The sequence below is a fragment of the Elaeis guineensis genome, chromosome 1, assembly GCF_000442705.2.
Source record: "Elaeis guineensis isolate ETL-2024a chromosome 1, EG11, whole genome shotgun sequence".
NCBI lineage: Eukaryota > Viridiplantae > Streptophyta > Magnoliopsida > Arecales > Arecaceae > Elaeis > Elaeis guineensis.
Window position 1 is genome coordinate 158,976,484 of NC_025993.2, and position 26,988 is coordinate 159,003,471.

At 34.5% G+C, this 26,988-nt stretch overlaps 2 protein-coding genes across 3 annotated transcripts; one reads left to right on the forward strand and one right to left on the reverse strand.

Moving 5' to 3' along the window:
• The first annotated feature begins 1,400 nt into the window (after positions 1-1,400).
• LOC105039311 (large ribosomal subunit protein uL30y) lies at positions 1,401-3,289 on the forward strand. 2 transcript variants are annotated; one of them, XM_010915421.4, is made up of 7 exons: positions 1,401-1,531; positions 1,723-1,916; positions 2,016-2,113; positions 2,374-2,431; positions 2,542-2,621; positions 2,718-2,820; positions 2,904-3,289. In XM_010915421.4, the coding sequence occupies exons 2-7, from the start codon at positions 1,737-1,739 to the stop codon at positions 3,117-3,119; spliced, it is 735 nt and encodes a 244-aa protein (XP_010913723.1). In that variant the 5' UTR covers positions 1,401-1,531; positions 1,723-1,736; the 3' UTR covers positions 3,120-3,289. The 2 variants fall into 2 exon arrangements, with proteins under 2 accessions (XP_010913723.1, XP_019702949.1); XM_019847390.3 differs by having other exon boundaries at positions 1,440-1,531; positions 1,701-1,916.
• A 9,560-nt stretch (positions 3,290-12,849) lies between these two features.
• On the reverse strand, positions 12,850-14,229 carry LOC109505440 (uncharacterized). Its single transcript, XM_019848114.3, has one exon. The coding sequence runs from the start codon at positions 14,061-14,063 to the stop codon at positions 13,860-13,862; it is 204 nt and encodes a 67-aa protein (XP_019703673.1). The 5' UTR covers positions 14,064-14,229; the 3' UTR covers positions 12,850-13,859.
• Between the last annotated feature and the right edge of the window lie 12,759 nt (positions 14,230-26,988).

Below are 26,988 nucleotides of genomic sequence, written 5' to 3' on the forward strand. Positions count from 1 at the left end.
TTCAAAAAATAGAGGCAAAATACATTAAGCCGAACATTATATAATAGCAAGCTTGTTATAAAAAATATATATTTTCAAAATCAAAAACAAAAATATGAGCCGATGCTAGTTTTGATACCACCTATTTACTTAGCAACCAAAGATTTGGATTCTAGATGGCGTATCTTCAAGAAAATAGACTAGGATAATTATATTCTGGATGGATCATCTATCATTTTGATCAAAAAAGTAAACAAGATTAAAAATATAGATTTTTCACCATCAATTAGCGTCAATCTTGCAAACTGGAATCCTGATAATCCAAATGTTTCGCATTCAAAGTATCATACCAATCCATGGATTCTAAGTTGAATAGTTCAAAGTTGATTGTGCAAGGTGCATGCTGCATATAATATAAGTCATCTATTAACTACAAGCGTTCAATAGATACTTCAATGCCAAATATATATTATTCTTTTCCTTCATGGATTCATTGCCATCGCACTCATATAAATCTAGCACATGAGCTATGCGGTGAGATCCATTGACTTACAGAAGTTGGTGCCTTAAGCTATGCATCATAGGCGTGCGAATCTAGATCCTTGCTCCGCCGATCATTTGTTAAACATCACACAAACTCATGCTTATTATTGTTCATGACTCAAGGTCTACCTCTCTCATATGATCAAATTTCTAGCTTGAAGGGACACATTGATGATTTGGCTACCTAAGTTCATCTATCTGTCATTAAGATAACAAATGATTCATCACTAGTTGCATAACCAGAGTATGTACTTGTTGTTTTTACAATGATTGGTTCTGCCTAACCATTGTAAAAGCACACAATTAGAGTTTCACATGATCAACTCATGTACCATTTTATATAGACTATTGATATTTTTTATTGTAAGAGTGATGAAATTTTGAGAAATCGTGGATATTTTGGAACAGACGTGGCCTTTTCTTACATTGTATTGCTAGCTCAACGTATATGTCCAGCACTGAACACATTTTTTATGCATTATCAAAATCAAAATACGTGTATTAAGTATTAAAAAAGTGGTGGCGTTTGGTTCTTGTTTGAGCATACGACTAGAGTGCATTCGCTAGTTTGATGCAAGCATCCAAAAATTTTTAAACCGAACTTTTTTCCTAGGTCTAAACTAATAAGCTGTAAATCTTTCTAACAAAATAATCCAATGATGCCAAGCAAAAAAAAAAAAAGGGGTAAAATCCCCCTAAACCAAACCCATAGCGTGCTCCTCCTCCGATGATCTGCACACAAGCAACCCTTGGATCAGGTAGCGAGGGCCTGCACTTCGCAACAGAAGCACTTCCTTACACTGTTCCGCGGATCATTATATTCGCGCATGCAACGGACCGCCCAGATTTTTCTAGGAGCTTTTCTCAAAACAGCAACCGTCGGATGCTAGAGTCCTCTCGCTAATCCACGCCCTAACGCCGAGTACAAAACCCTTAAAAACCTAACGGCGAGCCGACTGCCTTTCTCTCCTCGCTGAACGGCCATTTCCAGATCCAAGACCTCCAAAGGGTAAGCGCCCAGAGGAGAATAATTCGCTATCCGATCTCTCCCACGACGTTGATCGGTTCAATAGATCCGAATCTGGCGTTTTGGGAGCGACGGAGAGCAGAGATTTGCTGCTATTTTTTTTTTTGTTGGTATTTAGGGTTTTGATTGCAGTTTGGGGTTCGCTGATCAGGTTTTGTTATCTGGTTTCGCAGAGAGAGGGAGAGAGATGGCGACCGAAGAAGCGAAGGTGGTCGTCCCCGAATCGGTGCTGAAGAAGAGGAAGAGGGAGGAGGAGTGGGCGCTTGCGAAGAAGAAACAGCTCGACGCCAAGAAGAAGAAGGACCGTGCGAACCGGAAACTCATCTGTAGCAGAGCGCAGCAATATGCCAAGGAGTATGAGGAGCAGGTGTGATGATTGGGACTCGCTACTTCTGACCATCGTCTTTATGCATTTTTCTTGAAAATTTGATCTTTATCTAATATAGAAACTGGTCTGGCTGGGCAGGAGAAGGAACTTATCCGTTTGAAGAGAGAGGCGAGGATGAAGGGAGGTTTCTATGTTAGCCCCGAGGCCAAGCTTCTCTTCATCATCCGAATTCGAGGGTAAGCTCTTTCTTCTTATTTAACCCTCTATCCATATATTTGACTTTATATAAAAAATTATAACTGGCTATGAACTATAGATGATTTACCTGTCTTTGTTAGTAATTATTGATTTTTTGGGTTTTTACCAAATGTAATGCATTTTATTATTAATCAATAAATTGTTATCTTGCCGTGTACCGTTTTTTTTTTTTTTTTTAAGTATATGTTTAGGAATAACCAGTCATGGGTTTTTGTTTATTTTTCTTAATCTCGTGTAGTATCAATGCCATGCACCCAAAAACGCGAAAGATTTTGCAGCTCCTTCGTCTCAGACAGGTAATGCTGTTTGATCCTGATTGGTTCATTATCTCGCCAAAGATGATCATTTCAATCCTATTTTATGTTTTCATAATTCTTTGAGTTTAGTTATGTCAATTTTGCTGCAGATATTTAATGGAGTGTTTCTGAAAGTTAACAAGGCGACCATAAACATGTTGCGTAGAGTTGAGCCTTACGTGACATATGGGTATTAAGTCTTATCTTTTTTTTTTGCTTAACTTTAATTAAGATTGTTATTTGCGTGGACATTGTGTTCTGTTATTGGGAATTAATCTTTTTTCAGGTACCCTAATTTGAAGAGTGTTAAGGAGCTAATTTACAAGAGAGGATACGGGAAGTTGAACAAGCAGAGGGTTCCCCTCTCAGACAATTCTATCATTGAGCAGGTTTTTTATTAGGATATTTGTAGGTGTTGGTTTTTTGTTTTATTAGTGGTTTTATTTATACGATGTTATTGTTTGGTTGTCAGGGCTTGGGGAAGTACGGCATTATCTGCATTGAAGACCTTGTTCATGAGATCATGACTGTTGGACCACACTTTAAGGAGGCAAACAACTTCCTGTGGCCATTCAAGCTTAAGGCACCACTAGGTGGCCTGAAGAAGAAGAGGAAGCACTATGTGGAAGGAGGGGATGCTGGAAATCGTGAGAATTACATCAACGAGCTTATCAGAAGGATGAATTAGATATATGAGGTTGTTTCAGATATCTTATGGGAGGAAGAAATCATTGGATCTTAAGATTTGTCTTTTATTAGGATTTGGACAAGCATGAAAGCTCTGAAATTTTGGTGTTTTGAGATGCGAGTGTTAGACATGTTTTAATTACTTAATGATTTCCTTATTCTTATTTTTCACGAGAGGTTTCCAATTACAGCTGCAGTTATGTCTATTATGAATATAATTGCTTGGAATTTCGGTGGTGATGTTTACTTCGGTAAATATAGTTTTCGTACATCTTGTGTCATGCTAATTCATGACCTTGTGATTGAAGTCATTAATCACAATTTTCTATTTGAACCTTCATTAAGATTATGTTTGCCTTACTTCCTTTCCATGATATCTCCTGTAACACTCTTCTGTATGCATATAATCTTTGGAGTTTTATCTCCATTTCTTGGTGGTTTGGATCCATGTGATTTATAATGCTCTGAGTTGTTATTTGTGCTGTACTTTTGATTGGCTTCATGCTGTTTGGTTATTGATAGCATGTTTATGCTTCTACCCAATTGGATAATCTATATGTTGATGCCATATTCTCTAAGATGAGATAGTGCATTGTCTTTATTGCGAAGTTAGAGTTATGAAAGAATGCCATGGAGGTTGGATAATAGAAACAGTTAGTATTAAAGCAAAGCTTATGTAGTGCAATTTTAGTGGGACTGCGTCCTGGATAAATACCAGTAATTTTTCACTATCTTGTGCTTATTTCAAAAAATGTGCTTAAGGATAGTTAATAAGAATTAGAGTAGGCAGATGAACTGGACGGTTGTTTTTCGGGTTTTGTGTAATTTATACGTGCCCAGGCATTTAACGGAAGTTCTCACAATTTGCTGGAATGTTTTGTGAGTTTGTATGTTTCAGCTTAGGATTTTGTTGCATGCATCGGTTATACCAAGTTCCATGTGGTGATGGTTGTGGACAAATGTCACATGGTTATTACCAAGGATTTTGTTGCACCGATCGAATATCACATTGATGTGGAGCTGTTGAGATGGTATGGGCATTTACAGTGAAGAGTTGAAAAGACTGATAAGGTTGTCCCGGTCCCATATAAATTGTACAAAATACATTTCTTTGCAGGACCCGGTTGTCTGGCATCTGAATATACGTTGATAGATCCCAGCTAGTCTGTCATGTAAATAATTCTCCTGGCAGACACAAGCAGGAACTCGGATATGATCTATGTAGACAATCCTGCTACTGAAATTCTCCGTAGGCTCCTTAACCATGATAGGAACATGGATTGCTCGATGATTCATCCTCAAGGTTAAGCACCATTGGATGGCTATTGACTTGGGGATTTTAGATGGTTGATGTGTAGTGCGTGTGCCATAGATTTCATTATGGACTGTTCGGATATAGCAACTTTGTTGACAAAACCCATATGTATGCAAGGTACTCATCGTAAAGGAGGTTCGCTGTCATAGATTTTCATAGTTTTGTTGTTTTGATTCCCTTTGTTTTGATTTCAGTTTGTGTATCAAAGATTGGAAATCGATACCGGGTTTTCAGTGTTTTTGAAATATAAAGTTATGGCACAACATGATTAATGAAGCCCTGATGGCTCAGGTCAAGCAGTGAGCGTGTAACTTTCAGTTGTTCAGATTGTTTCTGAATATGTTTATGCAGGAGGTGCAGAAAGGATGTAATTATTTGTTGGTCAATATTGTTTAAGATGGTTTGAATGTTTTGAAGAAATCATTCTCCATCTAGAAGCTTATGAAATAATATCAGGTATTAATACAATCATTTAAATAAGGCAGATATAGGTTCTTTTTATAAATATTTAGAGAATCATTGCAATGTGTTGGCCTGAATCTTATAGGGACAAAAAAAAAAAAAAGGATTTGTTGAGGTCCTTTATTTCTTCTTATGAGATTCGGGTCAATCCACTGCAATGGTTCTCTAGGTATGTATAAAGATAAGCCGGGCTAGGCCTCGTTTAGATGGTTTTATTAGCCTAAATCCACAATTTTTATAGCATTTTGCGCTCAGTCACTCAAATAGGCCCTAAGAGATATATAAGGCTCCAGAGGAAAGATGCAGACCTATATTTGATGCCCCTAGAATTAGGGAATTAGTATAGAGAAGTGGTGGAAAATTTGACAATGCTGCCTGACTTCCAATTGATATGATCCTCCTCTTATTTCAAAATGATTAGAGAAGGAAGACTTCACAACCGGGTGAGCTATGACAAGGCCGATGAAGAGGCATAGAAGGCACCTGATTTATTATCTTTTGATTAAAGAATTTTGCTACCGTCATTTTTCTTTCAACTCTTTAAATATGAGTTAGGGAAGATTTAAAGGGCCACAACAAATCTAACTATCTTTCCAAAATAAGGTATCTTGATCATTGTTGATTCTGAATTAAACTCTGTCTAGAATGTGGGAGTGCACGGACTACATCTCTCTAGAGGATGGTATGCTTTCTCATTGATTTTCAGCTCATAGAAAATTTAACTTTCTTATAATGACAAAATTGAATCTGCTACTTTCATAATCCCATGTCAGAAGAGAGTAATCTCCAATCCCATCTAACAAGGAGAGAGAGGATTTGTCGAGTGACGTCTTTTCCCCCGTAGCCCTCCTTTATTCTTTTGCATGCAAACTATTTATCAATTTATCTTGTATAAGATCCTTCCGGAGCTTGAAGAATCTATCCATAAGAAAAAGGCCTTTTGTTGATTCTGTTGCACATCTAACCTGACAACTTGAAGAAAGATATGCGGTACAGTGGCAGGGAGGAAAGCACTGAACTGATTAGTGCAAGTCTTCCAATAAAGGACAAGAACTTACACTTGCATATAGTCAATCTAGACTCAACCCATGCTACCAGGCTAAATGTTACTTCAAAGAAATTTCATTTTACTAGATATGCACGGCGGCAAATGGGTTCCTCGGGAACCATGGCTTGTTGGGTACCACCAGTCCAGGGTCGGTAGTAAGTAGCATCTTGGTAATTCAGGTTCTCTCACAAGGTTTGTCGTGGTAAATTGGTAATCAATCCGAGCTTGATAATTCCAATCTTCTCGATTGCCACGCAAATTTGTCTCCATTTATTTGTTTTATTGGAACCAAAATGGTGGCTTGCAGGCCTGCTACTTCTGAGTTTGTCGCACCAAGAAATATATTGTCATTTATATCCGTGGAAGCCACATCTGATGCTTGTTCATCTTGTCAGCGACAAATGATTTCTATGTCGAATTCTAGATTCGCCATGCAAGTGGGCTGGGTGGACCCGCACCTAAAGTCTGGAAGGAGTGGAGTTTGGGCTTGAATTTTTTAGCCGGTTCTCCGGATAGATTCTATGGAGTGGAATGTATTGCAACCTGTCTCCCACGAGGTAGGAAGAAATATGGCCGGCTAAGTGATGAGAATCTAGTCCAACAGAATAGGTTGTCTCTTTCTCACCTTTCTTGGAGCGAATCCAGCCACTGGTTGCATTCAAATCTGTGCATGGATGAATGATGGAGGTTGGAGCACCTAACCATATGTGCGATGGGTGATCCAATGGTGGATTCGGAAATCGTTCTTTTCTTTTTTGTTCTTTTTGGCAAAATAGTGGAGCTAGTGGCTGTATATTAAGGAAGCTGAGAAAGGTACAAGTAAGTGTAGCTAGTTACACAAATGAATATCAAAAAACCAAAATCTCCTGCATTCAAACACAAACACAAACACAAACAGGAGCAAGAGCCTATAAGATTTACAGACAAAAAGAACACATGTAGTAACATGAGTACAGCAGTCATAGAGCACAAAAGAGAAAAGTAATGATGCATCAGCTTGTAGCTTAGAAAACATTGATAGTCCACAGGAAATACCGTAGTCTTCCAAGTTGAATGCAGGTGTAAAGTAACAGCAGAACCTGAATAGCTGCTCATAAAGAACTTGCAGATTATATTTATAGCATAAAACTCTGTAGACCAGCAAATAATTTGGGAGTAATCGACTGCATAATCTCGAACACCACTCTAGAATAGTGATGAGACTTTGATATTGAAGACGGAACCTGGAATGGAATACTTGTTGACAAGGATAAATCATCCACACATACAGTAACTGCTTGAAGTGAAAAATACCAATGAAAAGCAAGATCATATACAATCTAAACAAACTTTGTGCCATTAATTTATATTGGTCCAAGCTTGTGCTTCTAAGTATATTACTCTTCCCTCGAATAGCAAGTGTGTCTTCCATCAGCCTGCAATAGATAAGAGAATTGGGAATCAAAAATATTAGTATCAGACCAATCAATATCATGCTGCAAAGCTTTTGCTGCCAAATAATCAGCCAGCTGATTAGCTTCCCGACAAACATGAAATCTTTGAAAGTGAGTTAATCTATTTTTTTCATTCATAAATATCTTGTAGAAATGGAATTTTGGATGAATTTAGAGATGAAAGATTTGCCATCCATGATACCACCATTGCAGAGTCTCCTTCAAGCCGTAATTGAGTTGCTTTCAATTCATTAACAGCAATTTTCATCATCCACCAAGCTGCTCTTAATTCTGTATATGGAACAGAGGTTAACAAAATTTGCCGACCACCTGCTCTTAAGTAGTATGCATTAGAGTCTCTAATAACAAATCCAATTGCAGCCTTCCTTTTATATATAGAAGCATCAAAGTTCAATTTCAACACTCCTAAGGGATGGGAAAATCACCACATAAGTTTTGATACTATTGGTAGCAAAGCTTGCTGCTGATAGTTAACTCACTACTTGAACAGAGTGTGAAATGAAAACTGAATAAAAGTAGAATGAGAGAAGAACTATAAAGCATGAGGAAACAATTCTGTTGTTAAGACTATAGTCATACGAATCGGATGATGCGGTAAATATGATGTATGATTAAAGAGTCTTTCATTTCTAGTTGTCCACAAGAGTCACGACAAATAGACTGCGAGAACCCTCTGCCATTTATCTATCAAAACTTGCAACTTGTAGTCAAGCACAGCTGGCAAATTGTTAAACAAAGGAATTCTTAGATACATAGAGTGAAGATGCCGCCAATACTGTGTAGTATAAGCGCATCTCAGCGGAACTTGATCAGAGTCTTCAACTGGTAGGGACAAAGAAAAGCTGACAAAATGACTGAAGTTGTCAAAATTTCGAGTCGAGAAATGGTGGATTGTCGAAAGTTGTGTCTGCCGTGGCCAGAAAGCAACCTCATCTGGGTTTGGACTCCTTGTGTCAATTGTCAGGCCTGGGGCCAGGAAAAAAAAAAAAAGAAGAAGATATATCTTGATTTAAGAATGCTGGGTTGGACCGGGCCGAGTAAGACCTCACCCAAGAAAAGCTGAAATAGATGACAGTCGAAAGGACCTTTTTGTTTTTTGTTTTTTTGGTCTTATTTTAGACATGACTGATGAAGCGGGCCCTCATCCGGAACGAAAACTTTAGCCTTGGATGAACCTGACGAGGATTTAACCTGATGGGCCTGTCCTTTGAGGATAAAACGAAAAATTTATATTTTTTTAAATAAATACTTTTTAAATAATATTTATATAAAAAAATAATTTATTTATATTTTTTATATATTAAAAAATGATTCAGAAATCTGTTATTTATGTTCTTTTCTATTACTAATTTTTTAGATAAATTATTAAAATCTATCTATATTTTTCATAATATCTTTTATTACATAAATACTATTATATATAATAATATAATATAATATAATATTATAATATATCATAATATATTATAATAATATAATATATAATATAATATATACTCACTTCTAACCCTAATGTGATGCAACCCATCGACGATGACGGCTCTCTCTCCAATCCCAGCAAATGCCCCAACGCCTGCTCCCCCCTGCAGTTGCTGGGGCCGTCGCCACCGACCCCCACTAGAGGCAGAAGATCCAAAGATCCGTCTCCTCCGTGACATCATTGCCAACACCCACCCCACCTCTGCCGTGGAGCACGCTCTTGACGACGCTGGCATCCGCATTTCGACTACTGACGTCAAAGAGGTCAAGCTCTCCTCCATCATCACGGATGTCGTAGCGGTCCCTCCCATAGTTGGATGGCTCTAGCCGGTGCATCTATCCTTCTCCTCCTTGGTAGGCATGGCGATCGAGGTTGCCACGGTTGTCCACTGTCCGCCTAAGCGAACTTAGTCCTCCTTCTTGATAGGCATGGTGATTAAAGCCGCCATGGTCACTCTCGTCGATCGGATGGTAGATGCGACCAACCCAACATTCGACGGCACCTATCCTTCCCCCTCCTCATCTTTCACCCCCGTTCTCATCCTTAACACCTCCACCTCCACTAGCTATCCCCTCCAACCCCTTATCACCCCTCCTCCGCCTCTGCAGCAACCACCATCGCCGCCTTCTCTACCAACAGCCACCGCCCATCTCTGAGAGCCGCCACCACCGGTGATGGAAAGTACTATCCGAGTCTCAATCTCTGCTAGCCACCGACCGTGATACCTCCATCAGCTTCCCGATTTGACTTCAGCCACATCTCATGTGCTCTCTCTCTATCTCTCTCCTTTCCCACATCTCCGTCATCAGTGGATTGTTCGGGTGAGCAGGAGAAAGCCTTGTTCATGCGAACAGAGAATGGGGAAGCTATTAAGGTGTCGTCGGAAGAAATATTCCTAAAGACTTATTCGGACATTATCGGTGGAGCACTATTCGGACAAACAAGGAAGCTACGGACAAACATGCCGTCTGTCGTCCGCTACCTCCCCTCCTCTAGTTTCACCTTCTTTTTCTTTCCCTTCTCTTCCGACTTCTCTCACTTTTGCTTTCCATGAGAAGAAGGCTTGCCTCCTTTTCTTCTCAGACGATCAGATGTTTCGACTGGAGATCCTTGATTTGGTAGTGGAGGTGCTGCTCGAGCTCCTCATAGGTGGAGTGGTCATCGACGGTGATAGAGTGGTCATCGACGATGACGGTGGGCGCGACGGGCCTTTTAAGATTTTCGAGCAGTAGGGTGGCATGGACTATTCCAGTCCGTCTCCATGGCTCTTTGGCTTGTCCAAGCCAAAAAAAAAAAAAAACTTGGACACACGAGGCATGATGGATTAAAAAAAAAAACATACTTGATAAACAGAAGCTGATATCTCTGTTTTAATATATATATATATAGATTATATAATATTATTATATATAATATATAAAAAATATTATAATTTATATTATATTATAATATATAAAAAATTATATTATTATATAATTGTAGCATTATATAAATATTATTATATATAATAATATAAAATATTATATTATATTATTATATTGTTATAATATAATATAATACATTATATTATGTTAATATATTATTTTAATATACTATTATAGTATTGTATTATGATAATATATTATGATAATATATTATAATAATTTATTATGATATTATAATACAATATACTATATTAAAATTTAATATAGTGAATTATATTATAATAATATATTATATAATATTATTATATACAATAATATAATATATTATATTATAATTATGATATATTATATTGTTATATTATGTTATATTATACTATATTATTATTATCATCATTATTATTACAAAATTAAAGATATATTAGGAATAAATTAAAAAAATTATGAAAAAATGATTTAGTTATTTTTTTAATAGATAAGATTTTCTTATTATTTATGAAAAAATAATCTATCCATTCTAAAAAAATAAAAATAAAAATAAATTAGTTAATAAAAAAATTAATTAATTTTTTAATGGTATTTATGTAAATAATTGGAACACCCTGGAGCGTAGGGACGGACCCATACAGATCAGTTTCTGGTGGACATTAATTCAAGGAAACCATGATGTCATTTAATGGCACCACCGTCCTGTGATGGATGCAGATCAAACGACAACTACATGACACCATACAAATTTAAACAGCCATTGATAAAGAGAATTTGAATAGTGGACTGGAATTTGGACCTGATTTCTTATCGGATTTTCTTGTGCCATAATAGTCTCCTACAAGAAAATAATAATTCTAATAGAGTGTAGTTTTTTCTATAAGGTCATATATATTAAACTCATCTAATGAAAATACATCCATATAAAATAAAATATACTTAAATCGAAAAAAAGTTTTGAAGCACCAATCCAAAAAGATATTCCGATGAACTACATAAATTACTATCCAATCAAATGCACCATTTGTCTCTCTATAAATATGAGTCATCTCATAAGCCAGTAAAGAAATGGCCATACTAGTATTAGATGAAAATTAGTTTCAATCGAAAACGGTAAAGAAAATACTATATTTTTCAAAAACACCGTCCCACCTTGGTACCTGAAAGACTAAGAAACATGAAACATTGATCGATGAACACATCTACCTTTAATATGTCAAGCTAAGATAAGAATGGTTTCTTAGATTCCATTGTTTACTTTGCATGAAGAGATTATTAGCATTAATTGCGAACTTGTATCAAGCCAGGAATAGTCAAAGAATGCTGATAAAGTTCTACAATGAGAATGATTTCTTAGATTCCATCGTTATTTACCTTGCATTACAATTATTAGATGAAGCGATTATTAGCATTAATTGTGAACCTGTATCAAGCTAGGAACAGTCAAAGGATTCCAATTGCTTTCACAATAAAGTTTTATAGATTTTAGTTAAATTTCATAGTCAGGCTCACAGGGATGAATGAAGTCTTCCCTTGTTGTTTCATGAGCCGGTTTCTTTCCACTATCCCCGTGTACCACGTATGTTTCAAAAGAAGTATTCTTCTACCTTTTTCTATATATAAGAGTAGATTTGAATAAGATTGATTAGATTTGAACTTATATCTAATTAGAACAAAACTGAACAATAGAGATTCTATATCAATAATCTAAATTATTGGATATAATCTGTTACTTTAAAACTATTTATAGATAAAAAATTATATGATTTAAAGATCCTTGCTCTGCGCATCAAACGTTCAAAAAATATATTTAATTTAATTTTATTTAGACTGTCTAATTTTTGATTATTTAATGTACAGATTAAAAATTTTTAAATCATATAATTTTTGATATACAAGTAGCTTTGAGATAGTACATTACATCCAACGATTTAAATCATTAATATATATGCTAATGTAGGGTTTTAATCTGATCTGAATCCAAATCTAATCAATTTTATTTTTATCTACTCTCTCTCTCTCTCTCTCTCTATATATATATATATATATATATATATATGTATATATGGTCACAATAATTAATGCAGTTGGTGTGAGATCGTACACACGTGACTAGAAAAAACACAAAACTAAATGAGTCCCCCAATAGAAGGGAACGCAAGGAGATCTCAATCATTCATCCGGCACCAAAAGCTGACAATTTCATAATTACTGCAAAAGAATCACCAACACCTTCGACGTGAAAAATGCCACCGTCACCAAGAACAATAGCGCTTCTCCTTCTCGTATATCTGCCGCCCTCTCCTTATTTTCGGCCTTTTATATACTACAAGTTCCTTCATGCTTTTTGACTTCTTCCTTACTTAACAAAAAAAACTTAATTTACTTAATTTATATTAAATAATATCTAACTATATATTATTTGAAAGCATCTTTGACAAAGATATCCGTTATGTTTGCTCCACCATGTCCTTTTGCTAATATCTAGTCTAAATATGCCAAAGACTCGCACCGAGAACCCGCATGTCATCAGTCATCCACACCAACCCCCAAAGAAAAATCCAAATAAAGAGAGAGAAAATATTGGCAATTCCATTCCATTCCATTCCATCTAGTACAACCACCATTTGAGACCAAACAAAATGTGAACAAGAAACACCAACCGTTCTACAAAGGTTTAGCATCAGAAAGGAAGACTGGTGAAGGAACTTGAGTACCCAGAACTGCGGATGAGGACCCCTTTCGAAGTCCTTTTAGCTAGGAATCATATTGAGAGATCCCCACCCAAGCGCCGTCCCTTCCATCAGAAAGCATCCAAATTGGCCTCCCCACCAATACACATTTGGCTCTTCCTGAACAATGACAGATCAGCAACAAAGATTCGAAAAAAGATGATAGTTTCAGCAGGATTAGAGTAAAGGTAGATGATCTGTCCACGTAGGGAACGGTTTGGATGTCCTCTCAGCCTTATCCTTTTCATCTGAAAGAGAGATCCACGGTATGTACAAACTAAATTTCAACGAAAAAAAAAAAAAAGTATAAAAGAAAGACGAGATTGCGAAAGAACTTAGAAATATGTAACTAAGAAAACAACCCCTCTGAATTTCGTTCTTCTACCATCCTAAGAAAACGGCAACTAGATCACCTTAATGATCAGAGATAAACATAAGCCGAGCTAAAATAACTAGATCAAAGAAAATTAGATAAGATTTTGGGGGATTATAACTGATGGCAGGCAATCAATCTCGGGGACAAAGGGTGTTTCCCTGTTCTATTATCCTAGAAACAGTGAGGTAATAGATAATACCAGTATCCAAACTAAAACCATGAAGGAAGCTGGGATTTTGTTGAGGTTTTTAGAATTGTCTCCAAGGATAGGTAACCGAAAACCACAAGGAATAATCTGGGCTTCTCTTCTCTACCAAGAACAGTGAAAGAAACAACGGAAGATAATGACAATTACTACAACTAGATAGCATTAACAACAGTTGTCTACAAACTTAAAAAACACCGGAAAGATCGAAGCAAATAAAGTTTGGATTTTGGGCGTGGCTTAGAAGGATCCAAGCTAAGCTAAGGGTAGGTGACGAGACGGCGGGAACAACTAGTGCAGGAGTACTTCCTCTTGGTCTTGAGACAGAGAGGAAGGCAGCAGAGCCTCCAAGCGGCCTCCACGTCCGTCGCCATCACCACTCCTCCGCAGTACGGGCAGTTTCCGGGCGCCTGCTGAGTTCCCAGCACTCTCACCTCCTCGTCGCACACGAACACCAGGCACATCGCTCGTTATCCTTCTCTCTCGCGCTCTCTACTTCTTCGCTGGGTGAAATATCTTTTTATCTCGGATAGGTTTGGTTGGGGGTTTTTATCCCGGATAAGATTGGGTGATGGCTGGTGATCTCGCGGGGGTGTGGGGCTTCTTATATGGCGGAGCGGAGGAGCCGAGGAAGAAGGGAGAACTTGAGGCGACCATTTTTATTTATTTTGCTTCGGTTGTTGCCCACGCGGAAGAGGCGGGCAGCCTTACACATGGAGGAGATTTTGGTTGCACGTGAAGCTCAGACAAATTTTCGTTTGAGATTTTTTTTAAAAAAAAAATTATTTTTTTTTAAAACAGAGACTGGAGAGGCATTTGAAATTTGAAATTTCATTTTATTTTTTGGCTTAAAATGTGGAAATAAAACTCAGTTTGAGTTTGAGGTCTTGCACGGGTGAAAAGAGAAACCAGAGAAATTTAGAGGGGAATGGGAACAATTTTTTGATTGCTTTTTCAGGCAATTTTTTGAGGTGGTAGAGGTTGAAAGGGAATTCAAACTATATATATCTTTGATCAAGATGGAATTTGAACCTAAAGATTTTGACAATCATCACTAATAATATGACGTCTCCAAGAAAATTGTAGTCAGAGAGTGACAGCATGTGAGCTGCTTCTAAGGTTGATGCCAATGTTATAAGGTGATTTTAAGGGAAAATATGACCGTTATAAACGTAGAAAATGTCCTTGTCCACAGGGGATATCTAGCCTCTAACTGCATACGTACGTCTTTGTATCTCTGTTGGTAGAATACATGTAGCTGACTTTGATTTTTTCAATCTAGAATTAGTGAAACTGAAAGCAACTACACGCATCTGTAATGAACGTATCGTTACTCCTTTGAGACTTGGGAACTGAGGATTGGGAAGCTATATCGAGCTCTAATAACATTATTGTTATGCGAGTTTTTCAGTAGCTCATCTTTGGATTCACAATTTGGTGTGTGCGCGTGCGCCCCTCTCTCTCTCTCTCTATACATATATAGATATCAAAAACAGTCTGCTTTCTATAAGATTTTCTTTAAAAAAAAAAAAAAAATTCAGAAGGCACTCTCACGCGAACACTACAATAGCCAATCTTTTGATTTGACAATTTAGTTTATGCCAGATTATTTAAAAATAGACTGACATGCAAATTCGCTCAAAACTTTTTTTTTTCCTTTTTAATTAGGAGGGAGTCCAATCCATGGAGCTCGACCTATATATTGAATATCTGGATTGATTATTTTTTTGAGTCTTCGATTCCAGGAGCAGAGCTATATGCTGTCTGGATAGGTATCATTTATATAGACAGAAGTTATAGACAGAGAGAATTTTTATTGAGAGATATTATGCTCCTTATGATATTTGGATTGCTCTTCATTATTCTGCTACGATGTCGATCTGATATATTTATCGAGAGGCGAACAGCACGACAGATTGATTTGTATTTTTTATGATGAAGCCTTCGAAGATTGGATGCGGAGACAAGGTGATATTTATTCGTCGATCTTGTAGGATATTTTGTATCTTGATTTTATAGACTGTATTATATTAGAGTGGTATGATTGTCCGTTTGTGTCTAAAAAAAAATTTCGATCCATAAAAATTGATGTTGGCCAAATCTCCAAGAATACGTTACTCAAAAATCCCAACATTTGCAACTTGTAAATAGAGGGGTAAATAGTAAAAAAAAAAGTAAAAATTCTCATTTCTTTGTATTCATCGACTATCAGACAATAGATCTCGTATATAAAGAAATTATTTGATAGAATCATTCTACTGTGTCAGAAATAAGCAAGCGTATAAAAAGTCCACAAATCAGCTATTCCTAGTCCCCCCATTAATTACAAGCTAATTATTCCCCATTCAATGCTATACATGGCTAACCATAGTTTAGTAGAAAAAAAAGTCATAGGTCAGTCATTCCTAGTTCCTCATTAAATACTAGGAGTTTTGCTAACCAGCGCCCTGACGGTACTGGTTGAGGAACATTTAATGTTTCTTAAAAATCAGCAAAATTTTTATTCAAAGCATTTATATTCTTTATAAAGAGTATAATTATTTTTATAAAAAAATATTTATTTTTAATATCACATGAGTCAACGTGATTTTGTTGGTTTTTAAAAAAATTAAATATTCCTTGATCAGTGCCCTAAAGACAATGGTTAACAAAACTTAAATACTAATCATGGATAACCATAGTTTAGTAGACAAAAAAATCATACTTCGACGATTCCTAGTTCTCCATTAAATAGTAATCATAGCTAATCATAATTTAATAAAAAATAAAAAGTGCTAATAATTACATCAGCCATTTCTAATTCTCCATTAAATATAATTATTATTAACAATGATTTAGTTGAAATAAAAACATTAATCATGGCTAACCATGATTTAGTAGGACATAAAAAAGCATTTAGTGGCTTTTTCCTGTACTGAACCATCGTTAGCAACCCCCCCCCCCCCCCCCCCCCCCACAACAAAAAAAAAAAAAACATGGTTTGCGTTTAAGAGGGAACCAGGACATATGACTTTTTTTTTTTTGTCTACTAAACCATGGTTAGTCATGGATGTCATTTAATTGGGGACTAGAAATGGCTGACTTGTAGATTTTTTTATAGATTTGTCTGCATCTGGATGGTAGGATGATTCTATCTAATAATTTCTCGCGTGGCCAAAGGGTTGCAAAAGATACGGTGAAAACATCTTGTATTCATATATAAAGCCAATGCTATCTCTCATGTACATTAAAACTTAGGGCTATTAATGTTACTGGTTAGAGTATTTACAAACCCATTCGGTGAGGGGTAATCTTGGGCAAATAAATTCTACGTCAGATTGACAAAAAAAAAAAGAATGAAAGAGATAGTCAAATACACGGTAGATTCCATATTTTTTTTTCAAGAAAAAATATAAAATAAATATCACAAGAAAGATACCATTTATTTTTTCATACTGGATTATCGAATGAAAGTTGCTAGAAAAAATTTCGTAAGGGCTAAATTTATGAAAAGACTCAAAATTCAAAATGACTGCGGCCAGCAGACTCATCAACGAAGATCTTCATTTTTGAGGATCCTCTTTTTATTTTCTTTATAACGAAGAATTAGATCTTCGATTGACAAGTTAATGAGATCCCACACAATTAAGATATAATTCATTGGGTGCGAGATTGTCGTTTGATATTTTAAGGATATAGTGATAGTGATTGTCTTATCGGTTCAGTGACAGTTATTATCTAATGAGTATCGTATTTTGAATAGAGTTGTCAATCTGAATATTATAGGGATGAGAACCAGTTGCCGACGACTAAGGGTCGGCCGTCTTGTATCATTGTTAAAAATGATTTTATGATGAACCTTCTTCTGTGGAACAAAATTTTAATTTGAGCGTCGAAAGGTCTTCACTAAAATCACCTCAGATTTGGATCTTTTTGCAGGTCGCACGTCCAAAAGGTCCACCTTATCATCAACTCCAGTATCCCGACGTCGAACAATTTCTCATACTAATAAACATAATTTGAGATTATCATTTGTTTTGATAGAAATTGCCCTCACTTATATTACATTAATATTATATTAATTATATTCATATCTTATATTAATTATATATTAATATATTAAAAATATATTAATATATTGACAAAGTTTATATAAATAGACTATAATGACCAAAATGGATCGGCAAAAAGTATTAATATTTGAATTATTTATTCTTAGTAATATTTTTATAGAGATTACATCCGAATATAGTATTTATTTTTATTTTATTTTTTAAAATAATTTTTCATCAATAAAATATAATAAAATTTATTTTTTTCATAATTATTTTTATTTTCAGAAACTGTTAAATCAACTTATAATCTAACATACCTTAACCAACCCAATCCAAAGAAATCTCTTCCATATTACTTCATGTTGCGAATTGAATGCTGATGTCAACACGCTCAATCGCTAAAACCAGCGGGCCTAAATCAGATGTGGCTCACGAATTTGAAAGCCAGGAGTACAGCGTCTGCAAAGGAGCAGAACCCGTACAGGGCGTGGGTCACGTGATGCTGTCGCACGCCGTAGTCCATGCGCGTCAACCCGTCAATCCGACAGCCTATATCGGCTGGTGGCACGCAGCTCATCGGACGGCAGGAATCGGGAGGCCCAGTCCTTGGATCATTAAATGGGGACCCCCAAACCGTGCCGTGTTGTCGGTGCACCCTGTACCTCAATCAATTATTGCATGCACCAGGTCCAAGTGAACCGGAGCAAATGCCGGAGGCGGATGCGCGCAATCGGGAATTGGGGAAATATAAGCGCAACGTGGCGTGTTATGCACCGTGGGCTTTGGCGTGCATGCAATACGGAGGCACCTCGAGCATTTATTGCATGAACTCCGTAGCCTCCCGCACTCCGTGGTGGCCCCCACCGGGCGGTTGGCCTGTCGGCCCCCACGTTCACGCTGGACCACCTCCATGGCTGCAGGGCGCCTGCACCTCCAACGCGTCACGCGTGCCTCTCACGTGCAAGCGATCAGATTTTTTTTTGGTACAGTAAGCGATGCCAGATTTATGCGTGGAAATTTCTATAGCAGCAACCAAATCCCCGGTCCGTTCTACGTGGTTTGTTATCAACGCTACAAGTCAAAAGTAATGGCCACCGCTAGCAAAAAAACAACAGCTAACTTGAAATATAATAAAGTTTCAAAGTAGAAGCATGATTCACGGAGTTCTTTTCTTAATTAATATAAAAAAATATTATTTATTTAAATAATTTTATTTTAAATTTATTTATAAAAAAAATATAAAATCAGTAAAATATCATTTTGAATGATATTTTATCATGACCATGTCATCCCCTATTTTTTACGTACCACGTCAAAAAAAAAAAATAAAAAATAAAAACACAAAAAAAATATGACGTTTTCAAAAACATCATATTTTTAGCATTTTTTCCACAAAAAAGAAAAAAAATAATAAAAAATGAAAAAAATAAAAAAATAAATTTATAAAAAATTAAAATTTTAATTTTGATAAAAATAAAAATTATCATTTAAAATTAGTATCTCTATTTCAATTTATTTTTTTAAAAAAATATCTTAAAAAAATTGGTGTAAAAAAAAATTTAAAAATATCATTAAAAATTTTAAGAAATAGAAATTATAATTCTAAAATTTAAAAAAATAAAAATTTTAATTTTAATTCAAATAAAAATCAACATTTCAAATTACAATCTCCTTTTCAAATTAATTTTTTAAAAAAATATCATAAAAAAATAGAAAAAATAAAAATTATAATTTTGAATGAATTTTAAAGAATAAAAATTTTAATTTTAATTCAAATTAAAAAATAATTTTAAATAATTTTATCCATTTAAAATTTATTTTTTAAAAAAAATATCTTAAAAAAATCTTAAAAAATTAAAAAAAGAAAAAATATCATAAAAAAGAAAAAATGAGAGCCAAATAAAAATTATAATTTTAAATTTTAAAAAATAAAAATTTTAATTTTAATTCAAATAAAAATCATCATTTCAAATTACTTTCCCCATTTCAAATTATTTTTTTATAAAAAATATGTCAAAAAAATAAAAAATAAAAAAAGTGCCATAAAAGAGCAAAATATTTAAAAATAAAAAAAATAAAAATTATAATTTTTAATTTAAAAAAATAAAATTTTTTAATTTTAATTAAAATAATTTTTTTTTTCATTTCAAATTATTTTTTTAAAAAATATTCCAAACAAAGAAGTAAAAAATGAGGAAAAAATAAAAATTCAAATGTTAACTTAAATAAAAAACATAAATTCAAATTATTTTTTCATTTAAAATTAATTTTTTAAAAAAATATCCCAAAAAAAATTATGGGGGTTAAAAAATAAAAAATATCATAAAAAAGAAAAATATCAAAAAAATAAGAAAAAAAATAAAAATTATAATTATGAATTTAAAAAAATAAAAATTTTAATTCAAAATTTTTTTCAATACCACACCGTACGTAGCTTTTTGTGCCCGTACCAGATCGAGATGTACCAGTGCGGTCTGATTAATCTCATAATTAAATTATCTGATATACTATTATTATTTACATTATAATTTCTATAGTTCTTTTAGCATAACTTTTTTTCTCCTAATATTCTGAGACATATTAAAGTATGTGTAACCATATCCACAAAGCATAATATCCGATCACTTAAAATTAAATAATATAAAATAAAATCAATAATTAATAATATTAAATAGAATAAAAATATCAAGCATACAAAAAATAGTACAATAAAAATTTCAAAAATATTAAGTATAAATTTAAAAAAGACTAAGTCACACAAGGACGTCGTGGTGCCCGTGATCGCTTGGACCTTCTCAGGAAGGTCCTCAACTACTGCTCCTGCTCCTGCTGTGATGGCTCCTCCCCTATATCAGTGAAGGGGGTCTGCTGGTCATGCTGTTCAAGAATAACGGATGCTGTCGAATCATCTACAGACTGAGCGACCCGCTCAACCCTCTCATTTGGATACACGGATGGGCCTGAAAAGAAAGTATCATACTCATGTGGCCAACTGGTATCCAGTGATGTCATCTGGGGGATGTAGGAAGAAGAAGACGTTGCCATCTGTGGATCAAAAGGCGGTGGCATCTGTGCAGCATCTAGTGATGACATCTGCGGAATATGCGGTGATGATATATGTGGAACATATGGTGATGGCGTATATCTCATATCTGGCGCATCGGCTGCTCCATACTAAGGCGCACAGCTATATGAATCAACACCAATCGTCACCAATGTTCCGGAACTTGTTCTCTCTATCTCACGCGGTATCCGAATCCGTTCGTCTTCATCAATCGTAGATAAAGCACGACGAGCGTCCAACACAAGACCCGACATAGAATCAGTCTACAAAATAAAAATAAAACAGTCAATATATTGTAAAATATAAAATAAAAATATAACATAAATAATATAAACTAATTTTCGTAGTCTTACCAAAAGACGCATAGCAGAACTCTCGCCCTCGTATCCGAAAACTACATACCGAGGCTGTCCAATGACTCGCACTGTAATGCTAAAAAATCAAGCCATGTAGTCATCGGTATATGAACGACCTCTCAAAATAGGATCACCATGAACAATGTGATCTCGACGTGTATCCCAAATATCGATGTACTCTGCATGTCTGATACGCCAGTCAATACGAGCTCTTCCTCGTCGATCAATACGATGAAGTCCCTAGCTGGTATCAAACTGCTTTGGGATATCCTGAATCTGATCAAACTGCCGCAGGAAACTATTAGAAAGATGTCACTCTACCACATCAAAAAAAATAAGTGGCACCCTAGCAGTCCATATGTCATGTCCAACTGTACACATCTGCGACAATATAGCCAATATCTCATATGTATATGGCTCCCACAAAAATTGATAGAGTTAAAATAAAAAAAATTAGTAAGCTAAAATTTTAATAGATTATGAATACTGTAAAATGATATTTATAAAAAATTTAAAATTTATCCGTCTATATGTATCAACTAATGTATCCAACTGACACCTATAAACCCGTGCCACTCTCGTCGATACGTGATGAACATTGAATGCAACGTTCCATCTGTTTCACAATCTACTCATGTTAAATAAATTTTATCGAATTTAAAACAGTAAGTTTCAAATAAAAAAATAATATTTTTATACTTATATCTCAATGGTCCGTCCAGCCTGAATGGAACATCAGGATCATGCTGCTCTGATGGCATCTCGAGCAAGTGTCATCGTAATGGACTGATAGTCGGCATACGCTTCTATACCCAAATCTGCAAATTTCAAAAAAATTATACATGATATACCCAATGTTTGGAATATAATTGAATATTAAAAATAAAAGTTTTTAATTCACATACATGTAATAATACAAGATAACCATCAATCTCGCTCTAATCAGCATAAGAACCTCGACACATAGCTCTGTACAGGCAAGCTAGTACTGCACTGCCCCAACTGAGTCTACGAGCAAAGTCTAAATCCTCTAATAATAGCAAAAACATCAACTTCATCTTATTCGATGAAGTATCGGATAATAGGACACCACCTAACAATTGCAGCGCCTGACCTCTAACATACTGCTGCACCATCTCCTCTAGTGCATCATCCGCAATATGAAAATGTCGATAACGATCATCCAAACACTCAATCATGAGTCGTGAATGATCGAAAAAGTGTGCGTCGGGCTCAAACCCTAGCAATCGCAAGCACAAAGCCTGCCACTCTGGAATGATAAGCGTGGGATCAACTTCGGTAACTGGATCGCCATCAACTGGTAGTCCAGTAAGGATGCTGACATCCTCTAAAGTGATGGTCGCCTCATCAAATGGAAGATGAAATGTGTGTGTCTCTGGTCGCCATCTCTCAAGCAAAGCAGTAATAAGACCAACGTCCATCTGTATACGACCGATCCGATATACTCCATAGAATCCAAGATATCGTAAATAACCCAGCACTCTATGTGGGATGTCCTCTGTCTTTCAGAAGTCAGCATCAGATCGTCGTAGACGAAGGTATCTGGGCTCCTGCAATAAAATATAATAATTAGATAATGTATATGACTTTTAAAAAAAAATTTAAATAGTAAATAGGATTGGAATGCTTACGCCGCCATCTAAAATAGTCTGTGGTCAATAGTGCTTCTGCAATGTAAGAATACTGCTGTCTCGAGGATCGGGATACCACGGATTGTAAGTCGTAATACGCTAATGAATCTAAAATAATGATATTATCATAAGTATATTAAAAAATAAGAAATATGATATGATAGCTATTCATTTTATGAGAAATATATTTTAAACACAATATTGTCACACAATACAATTTAAATATAAAATTCAGTTTATCTCACAGAAATACATAAAATAATAACGAAAATACATCTTCGGAGCCTTTAATTTCTTCCATTGTTTGAAGTTGAAGTGTGTTGAAGTATCTTAGGACAGCGGCGGCGGTTATGACCCTGTTCCTTACAAATGCCACAATGGTTCTTACTTCTTATTTGCCTATCATTCATCTTATTTCGTAGTCTTGTTGACTTTGGTTTACCTTTCTGTTTGGATCTCAAACGATGATGGTCTACCATCACCGGGGGGTTGTCGGGGCCCGCCACCCGCCGTTGGCCATTTGTTGCCGGGGGCCAAGGAAAAAGAGGGAGAGGGAGAGGGAGAGAGAGAGAGAGGAAGAGGGAGAGCAGGGGGCCAGCCAAGGGAAGGGGAGGGCCGGGGCCTGCCGTCGGGGCACGTCGGCCTGCCGCCGGGGCGCGCCGGCCCGCCGTCGGCCCACTATCACCGGCAGCCAAGGAAAAAGAGGGAGAGAGAGAGGAAGAGGGAGAGAGAGAGAGGAAGAGGGAAAGGAGGGGGCCGGCCAAGGGAAGGGGAGGGCCGGGGCCCACCGCCGGGGCCACCACCGGGGCGCGCCGGCCCTTTGCCGCTGGTGGCCAAGGAAAAAGAGGGAGAGAGAGAGAGGAAGAGGGAGAGAGAGAGGAAGAGGGAGAGGAGGGGGCCGGCCAAGGGAAGGGGAGGGCCCGCCACTGGCCCTCTGTCACCAGCGGTCAAGGAAAAAGAGGGAGAGAGAGGAAGAGGGAGAGAGAGAGGAAGAGGAAAGAGAGAGGGAGCTCACCGCCGTCGGGAGGTCGCTGTCGTACCGTCGGAGAGGAGAAAATACCGGAGAAGAGGGAGAAGAAGGAGAGAAGGGGAGTTTTTTTTTGAAATTTAAGCTTGAATTCAAAAACGCCATTCCCTTTGGTATTTTCATCCAATTTTTTTTTCTTTTTTTATGGTTTTTTTAATTTTTTTATTTTTCTTTACTTATTTTTATGTGATTTTTTAATAAATAAAATTAATTTAAAATGGACATAGTAATTTGAAATGATATTTTTTTATTTAAATTAAAGTTACAATTTTTTTAAGTAATAATTACAAATTTTATTTTTTTACCATTTTTTATTTGAATTATAATTATAATTTTTAATTTTTTAAATTTTAAATTATGATTTTTATTTTTAAATTAGAATTACAATTTTTATTTTTTTCAATTCAATTCTTTTCCCTTTTTTCTTTTTTTATGGTGTTTTTTATTTTTTTTACACCAACTTTTTTCTTTTCTTTAGATACTTTTTTAAAAAAATAATTTGAAATGAGAAAAGTAATTTGAAATGATATTTTTTATTTTCATTAAATTTAAAATTTTAATTTAAAATTTTTATTTTTTTCACATTTTTTTTTCACTTTTCGTATGGCATTTTTTTCTTTTATTTTTTTGAATTCAAATTCAAATTTTAATTTTTTTTATAACTTAAAATTATAAGTTTTATTTGTTTCTCATTTTTACCATTTTTTTATTTTTATGAAATTTTTTTGAGATTTTTTTATTTATTTAGATTATTTTTTAGAAAAATTAATTTAAAATGGGGAAAGTAATTTGAAATGATGTCTTTTATTTTAATTAAAATTAAAAATTTTATTTATTTTTAAATTCAAAATTATAATTTTTATTTTTTATCTATTTTTTAAATTTTTGACTTTTTTACGACACTTTTATTTTTTTAATTTTTTATTTTTTTGAATATTTTTTTAAAAAAATTAATTTACAATGGAGAAACTAATTTGAAATGATGGTTTTTATTTGAATTAAAATTAAAATTTTAATTTTTAAAATTCAAAATTTTAATTTTAATTTTTTTCTCATTTCTTCTTTTTTTTATGGTATTGTTTATTTTTTAAATTTTTTAAGTTTTTTAGATATTTTTTTAAAAACTTAATTTTAAATGAACAAAATAATTTAAAATTATCTTTTTTATTTGAATTAGAATTAGAATTATTATTTTTTAAAATTCATTCAAAATTATAATTTTTATTTTTTTCTAATTTTTTTTTCATTTTTTCCTTCTTTAATGATATTTTAAAAAAATTAATTTGAAAAAATTAATTTTATGGTATTTTTAAGATCTTTTTTGAGATATTTTTTTAAAAAAATTAATTTTTAAATAATTTTAAAATTATAATTTCTATTTCTTTTTGATTCTTTTTTTAATGATATTTTTAATTTTTTTTACATCAATTTTTTTCAGATATTTTTTTTAAAAGATAATTTGAAATGTGGATACTAATTTGAAATGATAATTTTTATTTTTATCAAAATTAAAATTTTTATTTTTTTATAAATTTAAAATTTTTATTTTTATTTTTTATCATTTTTTCTTTTTTTGGAGGAAAAAATTAAAATCATCAAATAATATGATGTTTTTAAAAATGCCATATTATTTGATATTTTTTAATTTTTTTTTTTGACATTGTCTATGTGGAAAATAGGGGTGACGTGGTGATGATAAAATGCTATTCAAAATGACGTTTTATCATTTTTGCATCAATCTGATAACTAAATTAAAAATTTAGTTATTTATATAAATAAATTTTTTTTATATTAATTAAGAAAAAGACTCTGATTCACGAGCCAAACTTTCAAATAGCATTTAATATCGAGGAGGTGACTCATTGTTGCGGGATCTGAGCATAATTTAGTTTTGCTAACGATATTACTGGATTGCATTCAGGATATTTTTGGTTCGTGATGAATATCAGGATTAGAGTGCATTGCTATAAGAGTTCGAATAGCCATATTTTGTAATATATTTAATTTATAATTAAAATCAGAACCAAAATGAGAATAAAATTTAAATACTAAAAAAATAGAGATTGAATTTGAAAAATTGAGTTATTCTAATTTTTCATAAAATTAAAATTAAAATATAAAACTCTTCCCAATCATATAGTCAGAATAAAAATCATTTATTTTTTTTTCTTTTAAAATCTAATTTTCTTTCACCAAATATATCTTTAATATGATTGGTTAATGGCCAATCATCTTTCCCATCTATTTGCTTATGTAATGCTATTATGTCTTCCACATGCTCTAACCATTAATTTTCTATGTTCTCACCAGAAATTCTCCTGCATTATCTCATGCTATAATTTCTTCCACGTGCTCCAACTGTTAATTTTCTATGTTCTCACTAGAAATTCTTCCACAATATCACTTTCAGATATGATAACCACCAAAACAGGCATCTAATTGGAGTGTTCAACTCTAATGAATAAAAAATTATCATATATTCTCCTGTCTAATTATCATATGGCTTCTTTATTTTAATATAAAAAATAGTGTAAATTACTAAAGCCTACATCAGTTTTCAATCAAAATATAAATTTCTGAGTGCATAAAGTACCTTTTTGTTATCCTCATGCATATTTCCAATTCGTAGCACATGCTGAAGTCTCGTACATTGACAACTTTGTCCCGCCTTCGAGATCCGAGCATGGAGCGCGTTCTTCTTAAAATAATCAAATCGATCGTTTTGTTAGCTGTCTGTTGTCACTAATGAAAGCAACATGCTGCCGCTCTTTGACCGATATCAATTTTTTTTTTTGGGTAGAATACCGATATCAATCAGAAAATGTTGAAATCGTAGTCATATATATGTTATCAGAGATTAAAAAAAGTAAAGAGAAAAAGGCTGTCGCATCCGCCGCACGCCATTCTAGGACCATGTGAAAGTTGGAAAAATAGAACAAGCCATTGTACCTTCTCTTTGGATTTTTTTTTTTTTTTTTTTGATGTAAATGAAAGCTACGAATATTAAGACCTTCAATAGAGAACAAGTAAACGTCTGATAACGCGCCCTCAGTGCTCCAAGGGTTCATGGAAGAATATTCCATAGGCCGGTAAGGTGTGTAGTAAACTAATATTTCTTTGTACCTGTTCGCCGGAGAACGTCTGCGACTAAACGATAAAAAGGTTCCAAAAGAAAGTGGATGACAGTCTAAAAGCTTTTGAACACATGGGCTGAAGAATTGTTAAAGGCAACCTCCATGGGGAAGGATGACCCGAG

What these genes read in the sequence shown, in the direction of transcription:
- LOC105039311 (XM_010915421.4), top strand. Translation starts at nt 1,737, where the DNA reads ATGGCGACCGAAGAAGCGAAGGTGGTCGTCCCCGAATCGGTGCTGAAG. An exon ending in AGCTCCTTCGTCTCAGACAG is followed by an intron (nt 2,432 to 2,541) that starts GTAATGCTGTTT and finishes ATTTTGCTGCAG; the next exon opens with ATATTTAATGGAGTGTTTCT. An exon ending in ACAATTCTATCATTGAGCAG is followed by an intron (nt 2,821 to 2,903) that starts GTTTTTTATTAG and finishes TTTGGTTGTCAG; the next exon opens with GGCTTGGGGAAGTACGGCAT.
- LOC109505440 (XM_019848114.3), bottom strand. Translation starts at nt 14,063, where the DNA reads ATGTGCCTGGTGTTCGTGTGCGACGAGGAGGTGAGAGTGCTGGGAACT.